The sequence below is a fragment of the Charadrius vociferus genome, unplaced genomic scaffold, assembly GCF_000708025.1.
Source record: "Charadrius vociferus isolate BGI_N301 unplaced genomic scaffold, ASM70802v2 scaffold475, whole genome shotgun sequence".
NCBI classification, from domain to species: Eukaryota; Metazoa; Chordata; class Aves; order Charadriiformes; family Charadriidae; genus Charadrius; species Charadrius vociferus.
In genome coordinates this window covers 688,646-711,311 of record NW_009648337.1, presented here as the reverse complement: position 1 = coordinate 711,311, position 22,666 = coordinate 688,646, and the positions used below count along the sequence as shown (strand labels likewise).

At 38.3% G+C, this 22,666-nt stretch overlaps 1 protein-coding gene across 1 annotated transcript in view; it reads left to right on the top strand.

Annotated features, from left to right (window-relative positions):
- The window catches only part of CHD9 (chromodomain helicase DNA binding protein 9), an 80,407-nt gene extending 57,741 nt beyond the window's left edge, over nucleotides 1-22,666 (top strand). The window contains exons 21-39 of the mRNA XM_009885076.1: nucleotides 634-830; nucleotides 1,624-1,823; nucleotides 2,316-2,475; nucleotides 3,413-3,502; nucleotides 4,534-4,637; nucleotides 4,773-4,890; nucleotides 5,553-5,610; nucleotides 5,936-5,978; nucleotides 6,140-6,359; nucleotides 6,491-6,693; nucleotides 6,943-7,851; nucleotides 9,906-10,066; nucleotides 12,116-12,340; nucleotides 13,224-13,392; nucleotides 14,488-14,627; nucleotides 15,126-15,347; nucleotides 16,140-16,268; nucleotides 18,236-18,340; nucleotides 20,475-22,666. Of these exons, the coding sequence (XP_009883378.1) occupies nucleotides 634-830; nucleotides 1,624-1,823; nucleotides 2,316-2,475; nucleotides 3,413-3,502; nucleotides 4,534-4,637; nucleotides 4,773-4,890; nucleotides 5,553-5,610; nucleotides 5,936-5,978; nucleotides 6,140-6,359; nucleotides 6,491-6,693; nucleotides 6,943-7,851; nucleotides 9,906-10,066; nucleotides 12,116-12,340; nucleotides 13,224-13,392; nucleotides 14,488-14,627; nucleotides 15,126-15,347; nucleotides 16,140-16,268; nucleotides 18,236-18,340; nucleotides 20,475-21,338 (4,317 nt within the window). The 3' untranslated portion in view covers nucleotides 21,339-22,666. The remainder of the gene's footprint in view (nucleotides 1-633; nucleotides 831-1,623; nucleotides 1,824-2,315; nucleotides 2,476-3,412; nucleotides 3,503-4,533; nucleotides 4,638-4,772; nucleotides 4,891-5,552; nucleotides 5,611-5,935; nucleotides 5,979-6,139; nucleotides 6,360-6,490; nucleotides 6,694-6,942; nucleotides 7,852-9,905; nucleotides 10,067-12,115; nucleotides 12,341-13,223; nucleotides 13,393-14,487; nucleotides 14,628-15,125; nucleotides 15,348-16,139; nucleotides 16,269-18,235; nucleotides 18,341-20,474) is intronic.

Below are 22,666 nucleotides of genomic sequence, written 5' to 3'. Positions count from 1 at the left end.
GCTGTTGAATTCTGAAATAGGAGGTGTAGGATTTCAGGTGCTTTTTTGATAAATATTTCAACAAATCAGACTTTCTGTGCTGGTTAGTTTGTGCATGGGTAAGCAGCCTGCTGTTAGCTTTAGTGTTTCCCAGCTCCCTGCTGTCCCAAAAGAGTTTGGGCGTCTTTGGTTTTTGTCAAAGACCTGGAAACGGTTGAAAGTGTGTAATTGTTCTGATTGCCCTGTTTCTCTGTAAATCCTGGGCTGGAATCTGCAAAATAGCTAACTTAAAATTAGATCAATTTTATAGTACTGGAAGTTGTGCCCTGTACTTGAAGACGTTCCCGTGCAGTCAGTTCTAAAAAAGTTTCAGTGCCCGTTTTTACTCACACAGGCTGCAGTGTAGTCTGTGTATTCAGCTCAGATAAGGTATTCGTTATTGTTTGTAACTACTGTACTGACATAGTGGTATGAAACCTATTTTTTGTTGCTGTAAATACCACAAAATGTTTTACTTTATGGATGTTTCCTGTGATGTCTTTACAAAATACCTATTAATGACATTAGCTAGAAACTGTTGTTTCTGAACTGAAGCCATACTTAAGAAAAACTTATCAACTGTTTCTCTGATAAGGTTTGTTTGAAACTTTGCAGAACAGCCTGGTTATTGATACCCCAAGAATTAGGAAACAAACCCGGCCCTTTAGTGCTACGAAGGATGAGCTGGCCGAGTTGTCGGAAGTGGAGAGCGAGGGGGATGATAAGCCAAAACTTCGCAGGCCTTGTGACCGTTCCAGTGGATATGGAAGAACAGAGTGCTTTCGGGTGGAAAAAAACTTGCTGGTCTATGGGTACTGTATCCTTCCTGCTTTGTTCTAGGAAGTTTTTAAAAAATAGTATATTTCCATGTACTATATTGTATTTGTGGCATAACATTTAGCTATATTGGCAATAACCTGGTGTGTATATATAGAATGTATTTAGAATATGAATTGAGGTGAATTTATCACCCTGTATAAATCTTTCTGACAATTCACGATTGAAGAAACGTTAGATGGGTGAAAAACTTTCTTCAAAGGAGATTATGACGTTTAACATGGGTACTACAGTAGCGGCTCTAAAAATGATTACAGCAAGTGCTGCAGGCAGGCTCAAAACTCTGTAAATAAATAAATATCTGAGAAAAAGCGTGGTAGGTGACTTGATGTTCATAATTGCAGAACATCTTGCACTTCCATGAGGTGCAAATAGGAACTGAAAAATCTAACTGGTTATTTTAAGCATACTTAAATCAGATATGGTGATTTGGAAGTAAAATCTTAGGCCTTCTCACACCCACTTTATAAGATAAATTACTCTGTGTGCTTATTAGTATGAGTTCCCATCTATTTTGTGTCTTAGAAGTTTAAAACAATCATCCAGATGTTTTTGTAAACAGGCAAGTTTTGTTTAAGACTCTTTTTTAAAAAACAGATGTAGTTTTGTTGCAAATGTTACTTTCATATTTCCACTCAGTAACTTAACCTAAAGGAAAAAAGTGGAAAGCTAAATATTTCAGAGAGAAATTCCCTTTTGCAAGAGAAACCTACAGGCTGCCCGAGTGTTTCACTTTGAAGCGCTGACTTGTGTTTCGCTTTGGACTAGGTGGGGTCGATGGAGAGAAATTTTGTCGCATGGTCGCTTCAAGAGACAGCTGAATGAACAGGATGTGGAGATAATTTGCCGAGCTCTGTTAGCCTATTGTCTTGTTCACTACAGAGGGGATGAGAAAATAAAAAGTTTTATATGGGATCTCATTACCCCAACAGAGGATGGGCAAACACGAGAGTTACAGAATCACCTTGGTAAGGACTTAAGTGTTTGTGCTGTTAAATAGTTTCATATACTCACGCCTGTGGTACTGAGGTAAAAGCAGCTAAAAAATCTCTCTGAATGAGGCCTACTTGAAATAAATGGAATTTATTCCAGATATGCGATTCAGTTAATGGGAAAAGTAGTGTAATTTCTGCTGTGCTTTGTATTTGATGGGTTACCCAAATGGATTGGTATATTCTGTGTAGACTTTCATTTCAGTTCATAGGAACCCATTCTGTTTCATAGTAGGTGACAACACACTGTCCTTTCTTTCCCCCTCTTGTGCTTTGTCCTTAGCTGGTGCAGTGTACTCCAAAGATGCTCTAAGAGACAACAGAAAATACTCATAGCCAGAGGCTGAGTTGCTAGTACTTTTTCCGTACTGCAGCTCACAATACTGTTACAGGATATAGGAACTATAAGTATCATGGGGATCTATACCTACCTGTTGCTCTTACTGTATTGTATTTTAAATTATACAGGCTTATCAGCCCCTGTGCCTAGAGGAAGAAAAGGGAAAAAAGTGAAGACCCAGGCGAGCACTTTTGATATACACAAAGCAGAATGGCTTCGAAAATACAATCCAGAACATCTGTTGCAAGATGAAGGATACAAAAAGCACATAAAACACCATTGCAACAAGTAAGCAGTGGCTGAAGTGTGAATGTCTTTCAGCGTTTATGTAAAGATTCTTTTTTCCTCTGTTTCCCCGTTGTCTTAGAAGACTTTAAAATACTTGTGGCGCTATGAAGAAACAAGTTTTAATGTTAGCTTGATTAGAATAAATAGGTTGCAGTGTATTAGGAGGTGAACCAAGTATTTCACATTTAAAATAATCATGGTGGTGTTTTTAAAGAAACAGTATGCTTGTGTCTGTACAGAGAAAGAGAGAGAGAGATCTTGCTAGCATGTCTGGGGAGCCTTGTTGCAGCCAGAGGACCAGGAGTGGTTAGCAAGGAAACCGAAAGCACTAAAGGCATCGCCATTCAGTCTTCTCTGCTGTTTACCTGGCATGTTTTCTAGGCATCTGAGCTACTAGCTTGTTGACAGCTCATTCATAGCCCTGAATGATAATTTAGATAAATCATTTTAGATAAATTTAGATAAATCATTTTAGATAAATCGTTTTAGATAAATCATTTTTCTGTAGCAAAACTTGTCATAGTCATGCATGAAAACTTCATACAGCTGTAGTCAACGACTGCACTAAAGCATAGAGAAGCCATCGAGGGGGTCATGCGCCAAATTCTAAGTGAGAAGGAATGAAAAGGTGATGTGAAAGATGTTCATTGTTCACTGAAATAGCAGTTTGTTCTCTGCAGTATTTTATGAAGCAAGTGAGAAGTATTCTGCTGGCCCTGGTCTGTGTCTAGGATTTGGAAGATTTTTTGCAATTAAATGATCTGGAAAAGCATTAAGTGACCTGAATTGGAGGTTATCTCCTTTTTACTGAAGGAAGTGTGTTTTAGCAAAATGACCGGAAAGCTTTGTGATACTACAAAAGACAAAACAAAGCCACCCACAACTATTGAAAGCTTTGGGAGTGCTAATATTAGTGTTTCTTTTTTGCTTTGTGTAGGGTCTTGCTTCGGGTAAGAATGCTGTATTACTTAAAACAAGAAGTCATTGGTAATGAATTCCAGAAGGTGTTTGATGGAATTGATTCCAGGTAAAGTATAGAGAGGTTTTTGGCTTGTTTATTTTAAATGTAAAGTATCGAATGAAAATTCAGAAATCTTCCTAGACAGAAGTTAGAAGTGTTAAAACCAAATATTTGTATCCTTAGGCTGTGAGAAAAATGGTTTTGTTTACTAAACACTTTGTATCCACTTGACATGAGGAAGTCCTGATTCCTATTTATGAGTCTAACTATACGAAGTAAAATTATTTAAGTCAAATAGTCTGAGAAAGCAAGCGAAAGATAGAGTGCTGTACTTTCTGTACATTGTAACTGGCGGGGTTTTCCTGCCTCTTTGTGCACACTTTTGATTATGTGCTGCATGTTCCGTTAATACTTTCTTTAATGGAAGTATTGCCACTTGGAAATTCTTGAACTCACTGGTACAGGAGCTTGTGGCGGATGGAAGGTTTTAATTTGATTCAGAAAGCTGTTATAAACATTTGCGGAAGAAGAGTCCATGTCAGGCTGTTAACCACCAAAGCAGATAATCCTCGGTTTGCTGAGTTTTGCAAGCACAAACTGCTATGAAATGACAGAGTTTACTGAGAGAGGAATAATTTGTATGCTGGGTCTGCTTTTCATATTCTTTTGCTGTTATTGGTCTCTGTCAAATACAAAACACCAAGTTGTCTGGGTGTTTTGAATTGCTGGTTTTAGGGTCACTGAATGCAGAGGTAAAAAATTGCATGCCTCAGTTTCTTTAGGTCATTGAAATTATTCTTAATGATAAATTGATGTTGCGTTGTGTGGCTTAGCAGTGTAACCATCCACTTTTTAACTGTTACTTGCTATTAAATAACAAAGTGCATTAAAAAATTGATCATTTCAATCCTGGGACTCTTAAAACCTTCAAAGTAATCTTTGAATTAGTTAGCTGGACATGGAAAGTTGCATATGTGTGCTTGAAGAGGGATGTTTAAAAATCCCACATAAAGTACAAATGTACGAAGAGAAAATAAAAATCTGTTTCTTCCTCTGAGTATTATTGATGTTGGTGTGCTGTTGGTGATTCTCCTTAGTGAAATTGATGTTTGGGTCCCTGAGCCAGATCACTCTGAAGTTCCTGCCGAGTGGTGGGATGCAGATGCAGATAAATCCCTTCTAATTGGAGTTTTTAAACATGGTGAGTAATACGAATGACAACATATGTACTTCCCCACCCCTCAATATGAACACCCTACACTCAGGTTTTTTTATAGCTTACTCTGAAAGATGAATTTGTGCTACTTTTCTTTTTTCTTTTTTTTTTTCTTGATAGGTTATGAAAAATACAACACTATCAGAGCAGACCCAGCGCTGTGCTTCTTGGAAAGGGTTGGCAAGCCGGATGAAAAAGCAGTTGCTGCTGAACAGAGAGCAAATGATTATATTGATGGGTATGAGCTCTTAAGGGCATGAATGTTTCGGGGGCCTTGAAGTAAATGTGGCTGAACTTACATGTTGTACTTTATTCTCTTCTTAACTGGTTTTATGCTAGTTTGATGGCGTTGTGAAGAATACTATTTTGGTTTTACTCCCACTTTAGGAACAGTGTAAGAGAACCATTGAAGTTGGGTATTTCACAGTTAAGGGAAAAACGCAGCAAGTTGTTAACAGGGGCTCTACCTTGTGTTGCTGTATCAGAAATATTATTTAGGCACTGACGCGCAAAAGCCCTCAGAGGCGGAGTGCTACAGACCCATTTAACTTGATTCAGGTCAGTCAGCTTGGTGAGTTAGTCTTGTGTAGCTAACCAGTGACCCCAGTAGGTCAAGCCGAGTATCACTGGTAACTGCTGAAAGGGAGAACTGCTTTTATTCATTGCTTCCTCAGTGAGGTTAGCAGCTGTGCTCACAAAGAGTATCTTTGAATGAGATAGTGAGTTGAGGGGGGCAGGATTTAAGCCAAAGCCGCCATGAAATATTTCCCTTGTTTTAAATAGAAAATTAAGTACGATGTATCTACCTAAACTTCATTGAGTTTTGCTTTATTGAAAAAAGTGTGTAAGGACTTCTGAAATATTACTGAGATGGGTTCTTTTGTGTTGAAATTTTAACAGGGATGTGGAAGATCCAGAATATAAACCAGCACCAGCAATGTTTAAAGATGACATAGAGGTATAGTAGGCACCTATTAATAGCCCCTTTTAACACACTTAGAATGTAATACTTCCACCTTTTCATTGTGCAAACTATTGCATTTTTTCTGTATTTTTCTAAATTGATAGAACTTACTCTGTGTGTTTCTGCAGTTACGTGGGTGGCGGGGAATGGGAGGGAATTGTTGTATAATTCTGTTATATGCCTTGTTAGCCATTTGTCCAAAATGTGTGTTACTCTTGTTCTTTGTCACATTCATAAATTGTCTGCAAGATGTAAGTTTAACCTAAATCCCTGGAGAGGGTTACATTTTTAATTTTGCTTCACTCTTGTTTTTCTACAGGACGATGTTTCATCCCCGGGTGATCTCGTAATAGCAGATGGAGGTAAATACTTAAAACTTCAACTCTGAGCCAATTCAATCTATTTTGAACCGTTTTCATTCTCCTGGCTCTTAGCGAAAATGTATTTAGATTGCCTAGTGTAGAACCATAAGTACCAGCAACAATTAACTCCTTTATTTACCTCTGACTTTGTTTTAATGTAGATGGACAAATGATGGAAGGAGACAAAATCTATTGGCCCACTCAGTCTGCCTTAACAACACGTCTTCGCCGCCTAATAACAGCTTACCAACGAACAAGTAAAAATAGGCAGGCCCAGCAGATCCCGCCAGCGTTCCCAATACAAACTAGTATGATGCAGCCTCCATATGAAGAAGCGGCGCTAAATCCAAAGATGGCTGCTAAGATTGAAAGACAGCAAAGGTACGTGCAGCATGCAAAGACACATTTTTAGTACGTTCTTATATAAAAAATACTAAAGAACTAATAATTGCTAGCTGTGTGAAATAGGGAAGAAAATGACAGAATTTCCAATTTTCTTCTTGCTGATCAAGATGGACGAGAAGGGAAGAAGCTGACTTTTACAGAGTTGTGTCCACATTTGGAGTGGTGTTTGATCCTGAAAGGGGCCGGTTTGATTGGACCAAATTTAGAGCAATGGCTAGGCTACATAAGAAAACTGATGAGAGCTTAGAGAAGTACTTGTATGCGTTTATGTCAATGTGCCGGAGAGTCTGTCGTCTCCCCTCAAAAGAAGGTGGGTGTATCTATTTTTGCTTTGAGTTTTATCTTTAATTTCTGTTGCCAGTGCTCATGTTGAAAAGTTTTTCTTTCGCGTGTTCCAAAACAAAAATGGGGGAGAAGGAAATAAGGAAACAAGTTAAGATAAAATTGAGAGCTTATAATGGGGAGATACATATTAACTGATTAAAGCCATCTACTTCTAGTATTGATTTGTAGTGGTTTTTTTCTGCCAGATTCTTATCTTTGGTTTTTTTTGATACAGAACTGGTAGACCCAAACATTTTTATCCAGCCGATTACAGAGGAGCGTGCTTCTCGGACGTTGTATCGCATTGAACTCCTAAGGAAGGTGCGAGAACAGGCTCTTAGACACCCGCAGTTGTTTGAGCGACTAAAACTATGCCAGCCAAACCCAGACTTACCCGTCTGGTGGGAGTGTGGGACTCATGACAGGGATTTACTTATTGGAGCTGCTAAACATGGAGTTAGCAGGACAGATTATCATATTCTCCGTGATCCTGAACTCTCATTTATGTCTGCCCAGAGGAACTATAATCAGAATAAAGTGGCACTTTCAAGGACTTCTACTCCACTGTTGCATCAGTACCAGATGGCATTAGCGGCTTCTCCTCTTACGCCTCAGTCAAGATTGGCAGATGCTAAAGTGAATGCTTTTGAGGACACAAAAGCTAAAAGTGAAAATCTGAAAGAGGACCCTCAGTCTTCTGGAGAGGAATCTATGTCTACAGAGGAGACACAGACAATAATGAAATCTGAACCTCTGAGTCCAAAAAATGGCACACCAATACAAAATACAGACCACAAACCTAGCGTGAAGACTGAAACAGACAGGCGCATGGTGGCAGCGAGGACAGAGCCTCTAACCCCAAACCCAGGTTCCAAAAAACAGAGAGTCAGCAAAAGGGGCTCTGACTCTAGCTCTGACTCAGATTCTGACTCAGATAGATCATCCTGTTCTTCCAGGTCATCTTCTTCATCCTCTTCATCTTCCTCATCTTGTTCACACTCACGATCAGGCTCTAGCTCTTCATCATCTTCATCTTGTTCTTCAGCATCTTCATCCTCTTCATCGTCATCCTCATCCTCATCATCGTCATCCTCATCGTCGTCTGAAGAGAGTGATAGCGATGAAGAGGAGGCACAAAAGCGTGGTAAGTGTGGAGTCTTATTTCTGCAGTATAACTCTTAAACTGAACAAGTTGATTCTTAATGGAAAAATGTCTTAAAAAGGATATTAAATCCCACAAAAGTAAACTTAAACATTTTTGCTTGATTCTTCAAGTGAGTTGATTTCAGGGATGCAGCATTTTCTTCGCTTCATACCAGTGCCTCGGACGAGGTAGTTAGGATTTGCTGACTGATGCCCTAAGCCAGTGCACTGTGCCTGTGGCTCACCTGTGGGAGGAGAGCTGAATGGCTCGTGTTTTCTGGAAATTCATTCTGTGTGTCTGTTTCCTACTACTGTTTCTTTTTCTTGCTGAATATATTGTTTTGGTTTCCCTGTTTGTTTTTTCTACCGTTGCTCACCTGTCTTTGTAGCTTCCTCGTGCTTTTATGCAAGCTTCCTTCTGTCCAAGCTATACAGTACTGTGAGCTGCCTTTTCTTGTAAATTGGAGGTGGCCACACAGTGTACTTGCACTGAAAATTTTCCAACGCTTAAAAGTACGTAGCTATTTAGAAAAGACTGAGGTGATTACAGAGCATAGGACCAAATAACACAGACACTTCTGAAAGCTTCAGAAACCTCTGATCAGGAAGTGATTTAGTATTTTTAATAAACCAACCAATCATTATTTAATATATTTCTTATTTTGGTACTATGAAGTGTCCTCTAGTCTTGCCCTGTTGAAATTCAGTGTGTGAAAAGATTTCTCTACTGTGTGATAACAAATGGTAATGGAAAAAGGAAGCGGATGAAGTCAGGTGGTGGGATTACAGCATCAGCAAGTAAGGTATTTTTTTTCCCAGTACCTCTGGGAAAAAGGCATTATGTTAATAAGGTGAATTCTTTTGTCTGTGGAAATGACAAATGGAAACCATAGGGTTAATTTACTGTGAAAATGATTACTGGGCAAGTAAAATGCCACTTAGAGTGATAAAATTGCTACTGCCTGTAGCAAGGGAAGAACAGTTTTCACAGGAAACAGTTGTATGCAAACATTACAACAGTGAGAGAAAAGGAATGCTTATGTGACATAAATATTTAGATCTAGATGGTGGCTAGTATAACATGTGGTACAAGTCCAAATATTAGGCTTGCTTTCTGCCAGCTCAGTCTGTTTAGGCAAGTAATTGTGCCATCCTCAGATTGCAAAATCTTGTAAATCGCTCAGCCTGTCTTGTTGGGGCTATTTTGCTGTAACTTGGTGTTGAAGAGATTGGTAAATGCTGGAAAACTGTTAACTTTATCGGCATCTTAATTTTAAGCCCAGGTTTTATTTCATGTCTTGTACAGTGATCATGGACCTTTGGCATACTTTTCATATTTGTAACATCTTTTAAGGGAGACCTAAATTTTGTCAAATGACTTGATACATAGCTATTATTAAGGACAAATCTGAATTCTGTAGAATTGTCTCTCTATTCTTACTGGTTGTGCTAATGTAGTATTTACCTTTTCAGGCAGCACTTTTTAAGTTTTGCTGCATGTCAGTGAAATTTACATTGTTGTATGGACGGAGGCAAAAGTCAAATAATGAGGAGGGAAGTGTAAGAAAGTCAGAGGAAATCCTCTGATTAAAATTAAATGATTCAGACACACGTGTTCAAGTTGTGGAACATCCAGCGTGCCATCCAGTAAATGAAATGGGGCGGTTTTTAAAAGTAGTATCCCAGTAGATAACGCCACATTCTGGTGATCAACACCTCTCATTCCAATTTAATTCTATATTTTGGTGTGTGCTGGCTTATAAAGGAAATATGTTAAAATAAGTAAGGACTGTCTGTCAGATTACTCTGATTTCAAATAGCTAAATATTTGACATGTTAAGCTGTTGAAATATTAACAGGAATCCGTGTGGTACTTACGTGCCTAGAAAAGGGTCAGCAATCATCCTGAAAACCTAAAAGATTAATTCTTCAGTTTAACTTTGTGTTTGGACTTTCTCTGAGCATTGTTCTGTGTGTTTTGTTCACCTGAACCTCTTACAATGAGTGCTTAACTTCTTTATGACATCAAATTATATTGGTGGTTTTATTTAGCAGAAGGAACCCCACATATAAAAGCATATGATGAAGAGAGTGTTGCCTCTCTGAGTACGACACAAGATGAGACGCAAGACAGTTTCCAGATGAACAATGGGACACCAAATTCCAGTTATCTCCTACAAGGTGGATACATGTTGGCTGCGTCCTACTGGCCAAAGGCAAGTTTATAATACTACTTTGAAGACCAAAGTTGTAGGGGAAGGTGGACCGTGACATTAGTATTCAATGAAATATGTTAAAACCGTACCACTGAGTTGTGGCGAGATCTTGGAAAAAAAACAGGATTATGACAAATCATTTTATACATCAGTTGTACAGCTATAGCTGTAAAACAGAGAATGTTCACGTGGGAACCACCACTTTAAAGAAAGCATATTTGAGATGAAGATAATTTATCAGGTATTTGGATGTTCCTAAGTCCGTGAGAGGAAATGTTTAGAGCAGTCCAAAAGAACATAAAAACCGAAACGGAGCAAGGAATCAGTTAAGCCAAATATTAGAAAAGATTTCTTAATAGTAGCAGGACGACTCCTGCTACATTGCAAAATTCTAAGTCATGTTAAAGGATAGACTGGTTGAAGCAAGGGTGTAATACAACTTTTATGTTAATATGATATGTTTTGTATGATTTCTATGATTTGTATGTGAATTAGTGACATTCTAAAGTATACTTTGAAAAGATAATAACACTAAGTGACTGGAAATTCACCTTGTTTGAAATAAATACTGAGTATTTTTACACTCTTCAGTCAGTCTGTGATGGAAGACCACAGAGCAGTTTCTTACCCTTTCAATTACTAGTTTAACTAAGAAGATGAAGCAAAAATTGTACATTGCTGGAATGCCTCTTTACTATATCAACTTTAACTGTGATATATTTTTGGATAGATTTCTCTCCTGATGTATAAGGAAAATGATACTGACTTGGATGTTTTCTGTGTGTGAAAAATATACTAGCTTTTATAGTTAGTATTACAGTTACAGGTTTTAGTGTGCAACTTTTGCTTTTTTAAAAAAGTGTAGGAAAGCCCATGGGATGTTAACTTCTGTCACAGATTTCTGATGTTTATGTTTTTCAGTAGTTCTAAAGAAGCTGTAGCATGTTGTAGCATGTTTAGTGTGTTGCTGGGCATATGCTATATTAAAAAAACACAACACGATGGCATTTTAATAAAAAAAACATAATTTCAAAATCTCCTTCTGTGGAACAGGCATGAGTTTCAAATCAGCTTGAAATTGAGCCAGATCACAAGCTCGTAATGAGGGAAATGTTTCAAGGTCAAGCAGTTGAGAAAAGCCTGAAAAGGAAGGCAACGCAGGAGACAAAGGGTGACGAAACAGGGAAAGTAGATGTAGGATCTGAACTTCAGGAGCTTTTAGTTGTTGTGAGGTTTGCTCCTGGAAGTTTGTATTTTAAATCTAAGGAATACTTTTCATAGTTTTTGAATGTTCATTTTGAGAAGGGGAGCATAATCTTCATGTCACAGATGCTTGGCAGATTGTGAAAAACGGCATTCAGAGTGTACCAAGCCAGGCTTTTTTGGCAACAAAACTGCTTGCTTACAGAACAGGTAACTTTAGTGTTCATGCTTTCTCTTTGTCAAATAACTGCACTCTGAAATGATGAGAAAACTTGGTAGTTTCTGGAGCCTGCATACTTAGCTGAGTTTACTGGGACTCGAGATCTATGTATTACGCAGGTGTGTGAAGTCAGATCTGCGTCTGGTGTCTGAAGACCGTGAGTGAGGAACAATATGGTTTCAAAAGCTAAAATGAGACGTGAATAAAAGTCTGCAGATTTAGTTTCATAAACGCTGTTTGCCAGCTCCGTTACGGTGCTGCTCACCAGTTCAGACCTGCTGCCAATGCAGCAAAGCCAGACCTACAAATCCTGCTTTGGTTGTTACTATATCTTTCCTGAAAACATCAGTGAGATAGTGTGTTTCAAGTATTCGCAAGCCCCAGACCCTGTATAGATGAGAGAGATTGCGTATTTGTTTACAGTGTGTGAAAATAAGCACAGAGGTGGCCTTCACAAACTGTTACAGGAAATCAGTACAAATCCAGGGACTTCGAAATCTTTGAAGTCCAGTGATTAAAACCGTTGTCTTTTCTCTTCTTTTTAGAGTTAGAAGATAATACATCAATCTAATGTGTGCAGTGTTGGTAAGCATTATTGTTACAACAATATTTTCTCTGGTTTTTAGGATCGAGTTATGATTAATCGACTTGACAGTATTTGTCAAACAGTGTTGAAAGGCAAATGGCCTTCAGCGAGAAGGAGCTATGACAGCAGTACGGTGGCATCTTTCTACACAACCAAACTTCTGGATAGCCCAGGTGCAGCTGCAGATTACAGTGAGCCCAGCGCACCAACACCCCCTCTTGCAGGTGTTAAAGAAGAATACGATCAATCACCACAGATGTCAAAGGTGAAGAAGCATGTACGAGAAAAGGAGTTTACAGTGAAAATCAATGACGTATGTTTATTTTTATTGCCCTAGGACCTGATTGCGATTGCGGTGTGCGGCATGCTTTACCTGCAAGTGGCTGCCTGCTCTCACTCTCACTTCCTTCACACACTTGTTTGTGGGTATTTGGGTCTGCTGCTTCTGGGCATTGAGTGTTTGGTTTTGGGGTTTGGTTTTGGGTTTTGTTTTGTTGTTGTTGTTGTTGTTCTTTTTAATTTACATAAGCCACTGGAAGGAATCATTGTTATCTCCCTCTCTCTGAATCGAAATTTTGCCATTCTGGTGCTTCCTGAGACAGCCTGGTTTATGCCGTTTCTAAGAAACGGCAGTAAACAGTAGTAAAATAAGGTATTTCTGTTGTTTTGCTTTTCATGAATATTTCAGCATGTCCTATCCAGCAAGCGCTTTATTATTTCATGGCCTTTTAGAGGGTGATAGGTAAATCTCCCAGTTTAAATGCAGGCTAGAAACTGCAACTGTTTTTCTTATCTGTAGTTTGTGACCTGTTTATAGCACATAAAAATGTATGAAAATTTCCTCTTGTAATTGGGTTTGGCGTTTCTTTAGGACTGGATTAGGGAGGTAGACAGCTGTTCAGTGTCTGGATTTTTCAGTTGAGGTAGTAGGTAATTTAAAATTTATATTCATAGAAGCAATTCCATGAAATCTGTTCAGTTTTGTTTTTTACATGGAGGAGAAGCGAGACTTCTTTTAAGGTATAATACGATGTTTTCATTCGTCCTCAACTGTTCTGGAGTAACTGTTTGTATGTGAGAACTCTGATTATGAAGTAGTCATTTCTGCTTCAGAAGAGACTCTTCTAACCCTGGCATTTATTTAACAGGAAGGTGGTTTGAAATTGACTTTTCAGAAGCAGGGACTGTCTCAGAAAAGGCCGTTTGAAAGCGAGGAAGGTGCATTGGGACAGCAGCAATACCTGGCTCGGCTCCGTGAACTCCAGAGTGCTTCAGAAACCAGCCTTGTCAACTTCCCAAAATCGCTTCCCGAATCAGGTATGTAAAATATCAGGGGGCATAAAGGTTAGTGTTAAATCGTATCTTCTGGGTTCTTCTGTTGATCTCCGTGCATAAGCAGTGCAGAGAGATGTTTGCGGTGTTACTTGTTCTAAACCGCAGTCTGGAGGAATTCTCCCCAGTGTGTTAGGGAAACTGGGCACCTAAGTTGAGGCTTGAGGTTGGACCAGATGAATACTCTCTCGCAGTGTCAGTTACTGTAACATTCATTTATTAGAAGGATGCCATTATACATTATAAACACCCCCACAAGAAGATACTAATAATTATGAAGTGCATCACCCTACACTGAGAGTAGCCAGTTTAAATTAAAACTTACTGTGGCTAGTTTGTAAGTCAAGATGAAGAGTCCCGGATTTATGCCCCTGTCAGTTTGCTCCCTTCCTGTTCTTTCCTGTGTCTCATGTAAAGAAACATTGGTGGTCTAGAACCAATTTTCGGCTTATAGCCAAAAAAAACCACCTTGTTTTCATAAAAAATAACAGTAGGTATATACTGAAAAATAAAAATAAGCCTGAAAAATAAATATACTGAAAAATAAAAATAAAAAGTAAGCAGTTAAAATTTGGATTAAAACATTTGAAATTATCAGAATTGGGTGCTTGGTTTACGCCAGCTTGTGATTAAATGACTGCAATTCATCGAGATTGCATACATACACAGACGAGGATGTTCCCTTTAACAAAATACGGCCCTTCACTTGCATTTTGTACTTTCTTGTTCTTTTGTGACATACCATTAAGGTTTTGTTATAAACATTTGTTTAGGGATGTCTGCCTCTGAGGGTGTGTGATGTCAGCAGTTTTTAACAGCCTTCCTCCCTGTACAGATTTATTTGGAGGGGGTAGGGAACAGTAAAAGGAAACTGTCATAGGAGAGTGGCTTTTCAGAGCCTGATATTAATAGTGTTTTAAGCAGTCATAAAACAATAGGCAATTTCGGTTAGATATTACGTGTAGAAATTATATGCATTGCACTGCTACAAGTAATTTTATTTCCTTTTTTTATTCCGATGTGTTTCTTGTTATAATCAGCTCGAGCATCTGACACTAATTTTATTGCATCATTAATTAGGTACTTCCAGTCACTTAACAGCCAGTGCCAATGGAGTCATAGTTGACAGTCAGCCTGTAGTCAAAAAGAGAAGAGGAAGAAGGAAGAATGTGGAAGGAGTTGATGTCCTGTTTATAAATAGAAATAAACAACCTAATCATGTAAGTAAACTTGATTTTACATCCAGAAGTAAGGTCCAAATTACTGTTAATCCCTTAATTGAGCATAACGAGCTGTCAGCATACAACAAAACTTAACTGTTGGGTTGAGGTTTTTTGTGAAATTGTTCACTGACTGTTCTATGACTACACAAATGGGAACTGGCAGAGTTTTACTAAATATTAGATATATTCAATATTGATAACTATTTTTAAAAAGTAAGTTTAATTCTAGTTTTGATGAACCGTAAACAACAAGGTATTATTAAAAACTTGGTATTTACCTAGCAACACTCATCTTTTCCTGTAACGTCTGTTACAGGACCTGATTGTATAGTAGCTTAAAAGGGGGCTGTATTTATGGCATGAGTAATCTCACTGAGTCCTTGAGTGTGTGCATAATGGTCTGCGGGACCATGGCCTTCATTGTATCATACGTGGAGTAATTGTGATGGTTTGTTGTCTATGGAGAATTTAGTCAGATGCTTTTAATTTCTCCAGGTTAATCCAGGTATCAACTCCTGTCAAGCTGCTGCAGGAATAAACCCAGCACTCCCTTACCCGCAGTCCCAAGGCATGCTCGATGCAGAGAGTCCGGTTCCAGTTATTAACCTAAAAGATGGAACAAGGCTTGCAGGTGATGATGCCCCCAAAAGAAAAGATTTAGAAAGGTGGCTTAAAGAACATCCCGGATATGTTGAAGATTCAGGTGCTTGTATTCCTGTAAGTATTTGTTTCAGCTCTGTTTTAGCTAAACAGTAAAATACTTCTCACAAAATGTATTTGAATTTGTATTCAATGTTACAGGGAATTACTCTTTCTGTGTTCTATTTTGTTTAGGAAAAGGAAGATATCTGTTTCTTTTTAGGTAATTTGAGCTCCACAAGCCTTGGTTTTCCCTCACAAATGTAGTTGCTAAGAAAAGCAATATTAAAAGACATTTGATCTTTGTCTAGTTTTACCTAGGATGAGAATAACTATCTGAGACAAGAAAACTCGTATTACCATGATACTGATGATGGGACCTGAAAATGTGTAACAGCACGTTTAGTGATGTGCAGGAGGATTAAAAACTTTACTGTGGGATGTGTCTCCTACATACGTTACAGTTGTATGGTAGTGGTGTTTGTGTCGTATGACATTCTCGTTTTAGCTCTGAATTTGAGATTTGTTTATGTCGAACAGACTGTAAGTAAATGATATTTATGACATCTGGGATAACAACCTTACTTCTCCCTGAAGATGTTATAATACAAAATAGTAACAACATCCCTTGCAGTTAATGCACTGTTGAAAAATGAGGAATTATTAAAACAAAGCAATGGGTGGAGGGATCAGGGAGAGGATCTAGTGCTGTCTGCTGGGCTGTTTGTTATATGATTGTGATTAGTAAGTTAGTATTGCTACTAAAATATTTCTGAAATCAAAGATGACTTCTATTGAATGCACAGAAATATTACCATTTTTAAAAGTTATGTCAGAAAGATAATTGGCTTTTAAATTCCTTTATAACAGAGGATGCAGCTGCACGATGGGAGGCCCAAACAAAAAAGACACCGTTGTCGAAACCCTAATAAGCTGGATGTTAATAGTTTGACTGGTGAAGAACGTGTTCAGCTCATAAATAGAAGAAACGCAAGAAAGGTATTCATATTTCTGTTCCCATTCCTATATTCCCCAGATGTTACCTGAAATGAAGAACCCTACTATTACACTTGCTAAAATACTGTGTACAAATGAAAGGTTTTTGTTTTAAGGTTTTGGCACAGAGTCAGGAAGTCAGTGACAATGCTTTAGTCGATGTTTTGCAACTATGAAAATATGTAAGATATGGCCAGAAACTTAACCCTGTGGTCTATGTTCAGATAGAATTGAACGGTCTATATTGCAATACTCGTGCCATTGACTAACACAGAGGCATGGCCACTGAAATACACATTGTTCTGATCAAAGTAGCCACTTTCTCACAAGTTGGAAATTTTGTGTATGTCTTCTTGTTATGACTTTTGACGTGATGAAAATTGGTAGTGCATCGTGCATAGAAACTTGTCCCTTAGAATTGCTTAAATCCTGTGTACTGGATTATTTTGCTTTTGTCTTTTTTCAGTTATTGCTGGCATTCGATGTTTATGGTTCACCATTGCAAATCATATTGCTGGGTTAAACAGTAGTGCAACTGGGGAACAAAAGTAGAAGGGGCATTCTTGTGTAAAATCCCAGCAGTAGAAGATGGGAGACCAGGTGCTGAGTTCACGTTTTTGGACAGGCGATCAAAGTTTGGGAAAGGCATAATGCATTTGAATAGGCTTTGGGGAAGGCTAAAAGGCAATATTTGAGAAAAGCACGCAGAATGCTGCTGTAGTTTCTTGAAGAAATTCAGACAGATGTGTGGGATGGTGTCTTTGGATGTCAGTGTAGTAGCAGAGCAGCAGTCCAGCGGGAGTCTTTGAGTCTTTGCATCAATGTATGGAGCATTTTCTCTTGTGATACTGCTAGCTTTTCTTTTTGTTACAGAGCAGTTGCAAGGAAAGCAGGAAGGGTTTTTTTATGCTGCTGTATTGAGGTCAGAAGCTTTTTGCATCTGTAGAGGAGAGCGAGGCAGAATTTGAGAGTCTTTAATCTCTTCGGTGCATTGAGGCAGCAGCTCTAAAGAGGAACTTGTATGGTTGCTAGTCTCTCGAAAAACAGACCTTTGGCTGCTCTACAGTAAGCTTTGCCCTGAGGAATCTTTTCAAAGTTGATGATCAAGGAGTGAGAGATTTGATCCGTGCTTGCTGTAAAAGCCTGTGTTTTCATGATGGCTTTTTTCGCTAATAAATTTCCACACCGTAGTTGAGACTCTGTTCTGTTACTTTGTTAACCTCAGTTTTCCCATTTATAACCTGTCCTCAACTTCTCTGCATCACCAAACTCTTTTTGTCTCATTTTCTTTCTTTAGTTCAATTACACATTTAGTAGCAGGGAGTGAGGGGTTGGGCAGAAACTTTCCTTTCTTCTTTCTACTGTTTATTCTTTCTTTTGGGATTGGAATATTCCTGGTTAATTTGAAAGCTTATTTTCCTGCTTATATAATTTTATTAGGACGCGCTGTCTAGCAATCTTAACTTGGCCTTTTTTGCATGCAAAAAATACAGGAAATAATTTCATGAGAGAAGCAGAGCCTCTTAATGGAAGTAATTTTAGAAGTTGACTGAAATGATAGTATAGGACTGATTTACTGGATAAAGGGAACGTTTAACAAGACTGTAATTACAGCTTTCTTTTTAATACTTGGACCGCTGTTCTCTATTCATGTAGTTGCTCTTTCATTCATTGCATGTCTAAATAAACTCTGATACTAAAGGTTAGTAGGGATGTCAAACATTGAAGTTGCAAAGGATGAGTTTTAATGGATGAGTCTGAGTTTAGTAAATTTAGAGCAAATCAAGAGTATCTCGCATACACTACCAGGTATCAATCAAAAGCTGAATAATACTCATTGATAATTTAAAGTGAAACTTTATTTGCATTGTGTTATATAAAAGGCAAAAATGAAACGGTGTCAGGTGTAAATGTTGCCTTTTTCTTATCGAATGAGAAGTATTTCCTGACTTGTATCTTCTGCTTCTCAGGTGGGGGGTGCGTTTGCTCCCCCTCTGAAGGATTTATGCAGGTTCTTGAAAGAAAATCCAGAGTATGGAGTGGCTCCTGAATGGGGAGAAGTTGTAAAACAGTCTGTGAGTATTTGCAGAATAAGATAACCGTGACGTGAAATGTGTCTTAGAAACAAACAGGGCAAACAGGAAAGAAAAAAAAACATGCCAAAAGGCATGCTTTTCATTTCTGGTATTACATTAAATGCGGAATGTGAGTCAATGTTAGCTTTTTTTTCTGCCAGCTCAGTTCCCTAAACTGGTTTGCTGGCACAGCTGTGAGTAGGAGGAAGGGAGGGACAGCGGCTGGCAAACCCAAATTAGAGATTTGGTTGACGGTGCTACAATACTGTGACTCTTTCTTCTCATAAATGTAGCCTTGAAGGTTTTTAGGAAAGGTATTAACCCACAGAATACTTTCTTAATCCTAAAGTTACAGTTAGGAAGACAAATATAATTTTAAATATTTATTTTACTTTTTAAAGTAATTTACTTTCAGTGTGGACCTTTAAGAAATTACTATTCCTCGATCAAAATGTAAATCAAGTATTAATATAGCTATTTTCTACTACTTAGAATTTCTATTCTCTATTTCTTAGAGGTTTTGTTTTTGGCTAAAAACTAGTGGTGAGATTCCAGTGGAGGGAACAAGGTTAATATGTTAATGTATTTTGGGGAGTAGATCTGCCCCGCAACTTCAGTGTTGCCCGTGTATTCCTTCTCTATGGATTACCACCAAAGTTAGTGATAGGAGTACTACATTTCCTAGTAGTCCTGAGCCAGCTTCTTACTAGTAACAAGATGCGTTTGGTGAGTTTGAGGGGTTTTTTTGTCTGAGGTTTGTACTTGGTTAAATTTAAAAGAAGAAAATTTTTTTATACATTTTGTCCGCAGTTCCAACAACACAGTAGGTACACACTTTCATTATGGGAACTAGTATAGAGCTGGTCTCTATTTCCTTTTAAGCGTCATTGGGTCAAGTATGGTGTATGGTTCCAAGTTCATTCTCTGTTTGCCTTGAAAATATGGACATATTTTGAACTTTTGAACAAAAAGTTGTGTTGTATAAGAAAGAATGGTTTCTGGGTAACCCAGTTACTCTTCCATTCCACCTGTCTAACAAAAGTGAAGATGCTTTTGTCAATATTCTTGTGAAGTCGATTTCCTCACCTACTATAACTTGTCAGACTTGTATTATATTTACACTACACCTTCAGTCTGTAGCAAAGAAATGACCAAGTTAATTCTTTTCTAGTTCACTGTCAACAGAACTTGTCTGTGAAGTTCTAAATGCCAGTCTCTCCAGTACCCTTGTGGGACATTCTGGTAGGAAAATGGGTAACTAGGAACAGGATTAGACTGCAGCGAATAAAGGTATAAATAGTAGCAGAATTACTTCTAGAATTTAGCAGTGATCCACAGGACAGAAGAATAGAGCATGAGTTCTGAATTCCTCTAGTTTTATTAGGCTAGTTTAAATTAGAGGTATTTGCTGGGAAAAAAAAGGCTATTGTAGTATGGAGGTGAGTAATAGTTGATGGTATGATTGCTATTTTTGTAAGAGGAATTTTCAAGACAATGCATTTCAAAGAGGATAATACTAGTGTCCGTTGCAGTTTTTTCTAGACCGTTAGGTAGGAGGGCTCACAGAGGTGAAGTAATAATGTGCAAGCCCTATAAAGAAGTGCTCTGAATTTAATTTTAATTGAACTTGAGTCTTTACTGTTTATTCTTAAGTTTGACTGAGGTGACATACGAGGACGTTAAACAGACAATAATAAAAAGGACTTGGAGATTGTTGGTCTGTGTGCAATCACGCATTTGTATTTAACTTTAAATTGTGTAACTAATTTTTTTAATTAACCCATCAAATGATTGGGATACGGTAATACTGCAAAGCAGTGCTGGTTTAGTTCTTAAATTGAGATTGCTTCTATAATGAGCTATGTTTGGCTCCATCTGTGAACAAACCTCTAAGGAGGAGTTAGCAGAGGAGGTCTGACAAGATAATCCGTGTAGACCTCACTGTGGAAATGGGCCTTTAGCTGTTTGCGATGTGATAGCGCAGAGTCACCACAGATCCCAGTGAGTGGTCTGGAGATGAAGCTGCTGTGCTAGCATACCGGAATCATCTTTGACACCGCTACTGTACACACGGGCCATCTGTTTGCTTTCCTTTTTCTCAAAATACTAACACCACCCAATGGATTTCTTGCAGGGGTTTCTTCCAGAAGGTATGTTTGACCGTATTCTCACTGGACCTGTTGTGCGGGAAGAAGTAAGCCGGAGAGGAAGGCGCCCCAAAAGCGAGACTGCCAAGGCAACAGCAGCTGCAGCTGCTGCCACCGCTGCAAGCGTATCAGTGAACCCTCTGCTAGCTAACGGATTGCTTCCAGGAGTGGATCTGCCTAGTCTTCAGGCCTTACAACAAAACCTGCAAAACCTGCAGTCGCTGCAAGTAACAGCGGGATTGATGGGAATGCCGGCTGGCTTAACTGCTGGAGGAGAAGCGAAGAACGTGGCTGCCATGTTCCCCATGCTGCTGTCGGGGATGGCTGGATTACCAAACCTGCTGGGCATGGGAGGACTCCTGACAAAGTCCACGGAATCTATTTCAGAGGAAAAAAAGGGAAGCGATTCAAAGGAGGCAGATATAAAGAAAGAAAGGACAGAAGACCAAAATACGGATACTGGTGGTGAAAACTCTGTTTCAAGTTCTCCCTCGACATCCTCTGCTGCTGCAGCTGCCAATCCTCTCTCTCTAAACCCATTACTTTTGTCCAACATACTTTACCCAGGGATGCTTCTCACTCCAGGCCTTAATCTTCATATCCCAGCTTTGTCTCAGTCTAATATTTTTGATGTACAGAACAGTGAAAGCAATGACACGGGCTCAGCCAAGCCCACAGAAGAAAAGAAGGAAAATTCTAGGGTTAGAGATCAGGAAGACAAAGGGGGAACAGAGCCAAGCTCTCACAACGAAAACAGCACAGATGAGGGTTCAGAGAAAGCAGATGCTTCATCTGGATCTGATAGTACATCGTCTTCATCTGAGGATTCAGATTCTAGTGATGAAGACTGACCCCAGACTCTGCACTTAAATTATAAACTGATTTTGAATTTATTCTTTAATTATTTCATTGTAAATAACCCAGTGTTGAGTGCATCAATGATTTACTGACCGAACATTTCAGTATTTGTTTAGAAGTGCAAACTGCTTTCAGAGACGTTTTGCATGTAATATTTCTTGAAGTTCATAAGTTTCTGAACTTGTATGTACTATCAAATACACAATGGTGTAAAATTACAACAAAAGGCATTATAATTTTGTTGGGGGGTTAATTTTATGAAAATAATGCTCAAGTAAGAGCTGTATATTTAATATATTTGCAGTGAACACAGAATACTTTATGCATATTATTGATTTAATTTGAATATAGTTTTACAGCCTCCTTGACACTTATAATTTACAGATCAAAACTCAGCAATAATTTGGGCAGCTAATGAATGTCATGAAAGCTGTAGAATCTACATCACCATCCATTGCTTTAATTACATGAAAATGCTCTAGTGTTGTGATGCACTGCTGTTTCCAATTCAGGTACAAGTGTGTTTAAAAGAAGATAAATTTTTCCCAATCAGCCAATTAAACTGGCTACCTGTTACCTCAGCTGAGTTAGTTTAGGAAGTTTACATTGGTTTCTATTACTTGTTTTCAGGTTTTGTTTTGTTTTCTAAAGACATCCTGTATATCATGTTAAAATCTGAGTTATTTGAGATAGGACCGTTGAGGTTTTTTTCCCCCCCTTACTACAACTGTTCTCTTTGACAGCGGTAAGGGGAAATCAAAGCAAAAACTGTCTTATCTCATGCTACTTGGCACCATGTAGATCTATTTAGTTTACACCTTGCAAAGTTTTGGGCTCCCTCTGCAGAATTCTAAGTCCCAAAATGAGGAGTAGTTTCCCCAAGACTCGGAAGAGGCAAACTGTCATAAAGTGCCACTGAAAAGACCTTTCAACACTGCATACTTCATGTAAAAATTGTTTGTTTGCTTTGTTTGTGTAAAATTCTATTTGTGTTTTATGTCATAAAACCTCCTGGAGTTACCAGTTAATAATGGTAAATAAAGTATAGATAGTTTTGAACTCCTTTTGAGTTTAAACTTCTCTGCAGATTTAAATCTGACTAAATATTGAATATTACCCAAAATCATTATTGGGATATCACTTCATATATTATGCTGAGTTACCCACTAAAGAAAAAGCACTTTGAATAGTACGGAAGACAAATTATTCCTAGAAACCACAATAACAGGGCATAAGACGTCTGTTTAAGTCCGAATCCTTAGAACCCTTTACTGTATAAAATCTGCCTAATATTTGATCTGTGATATGATTCCTCCTCCTT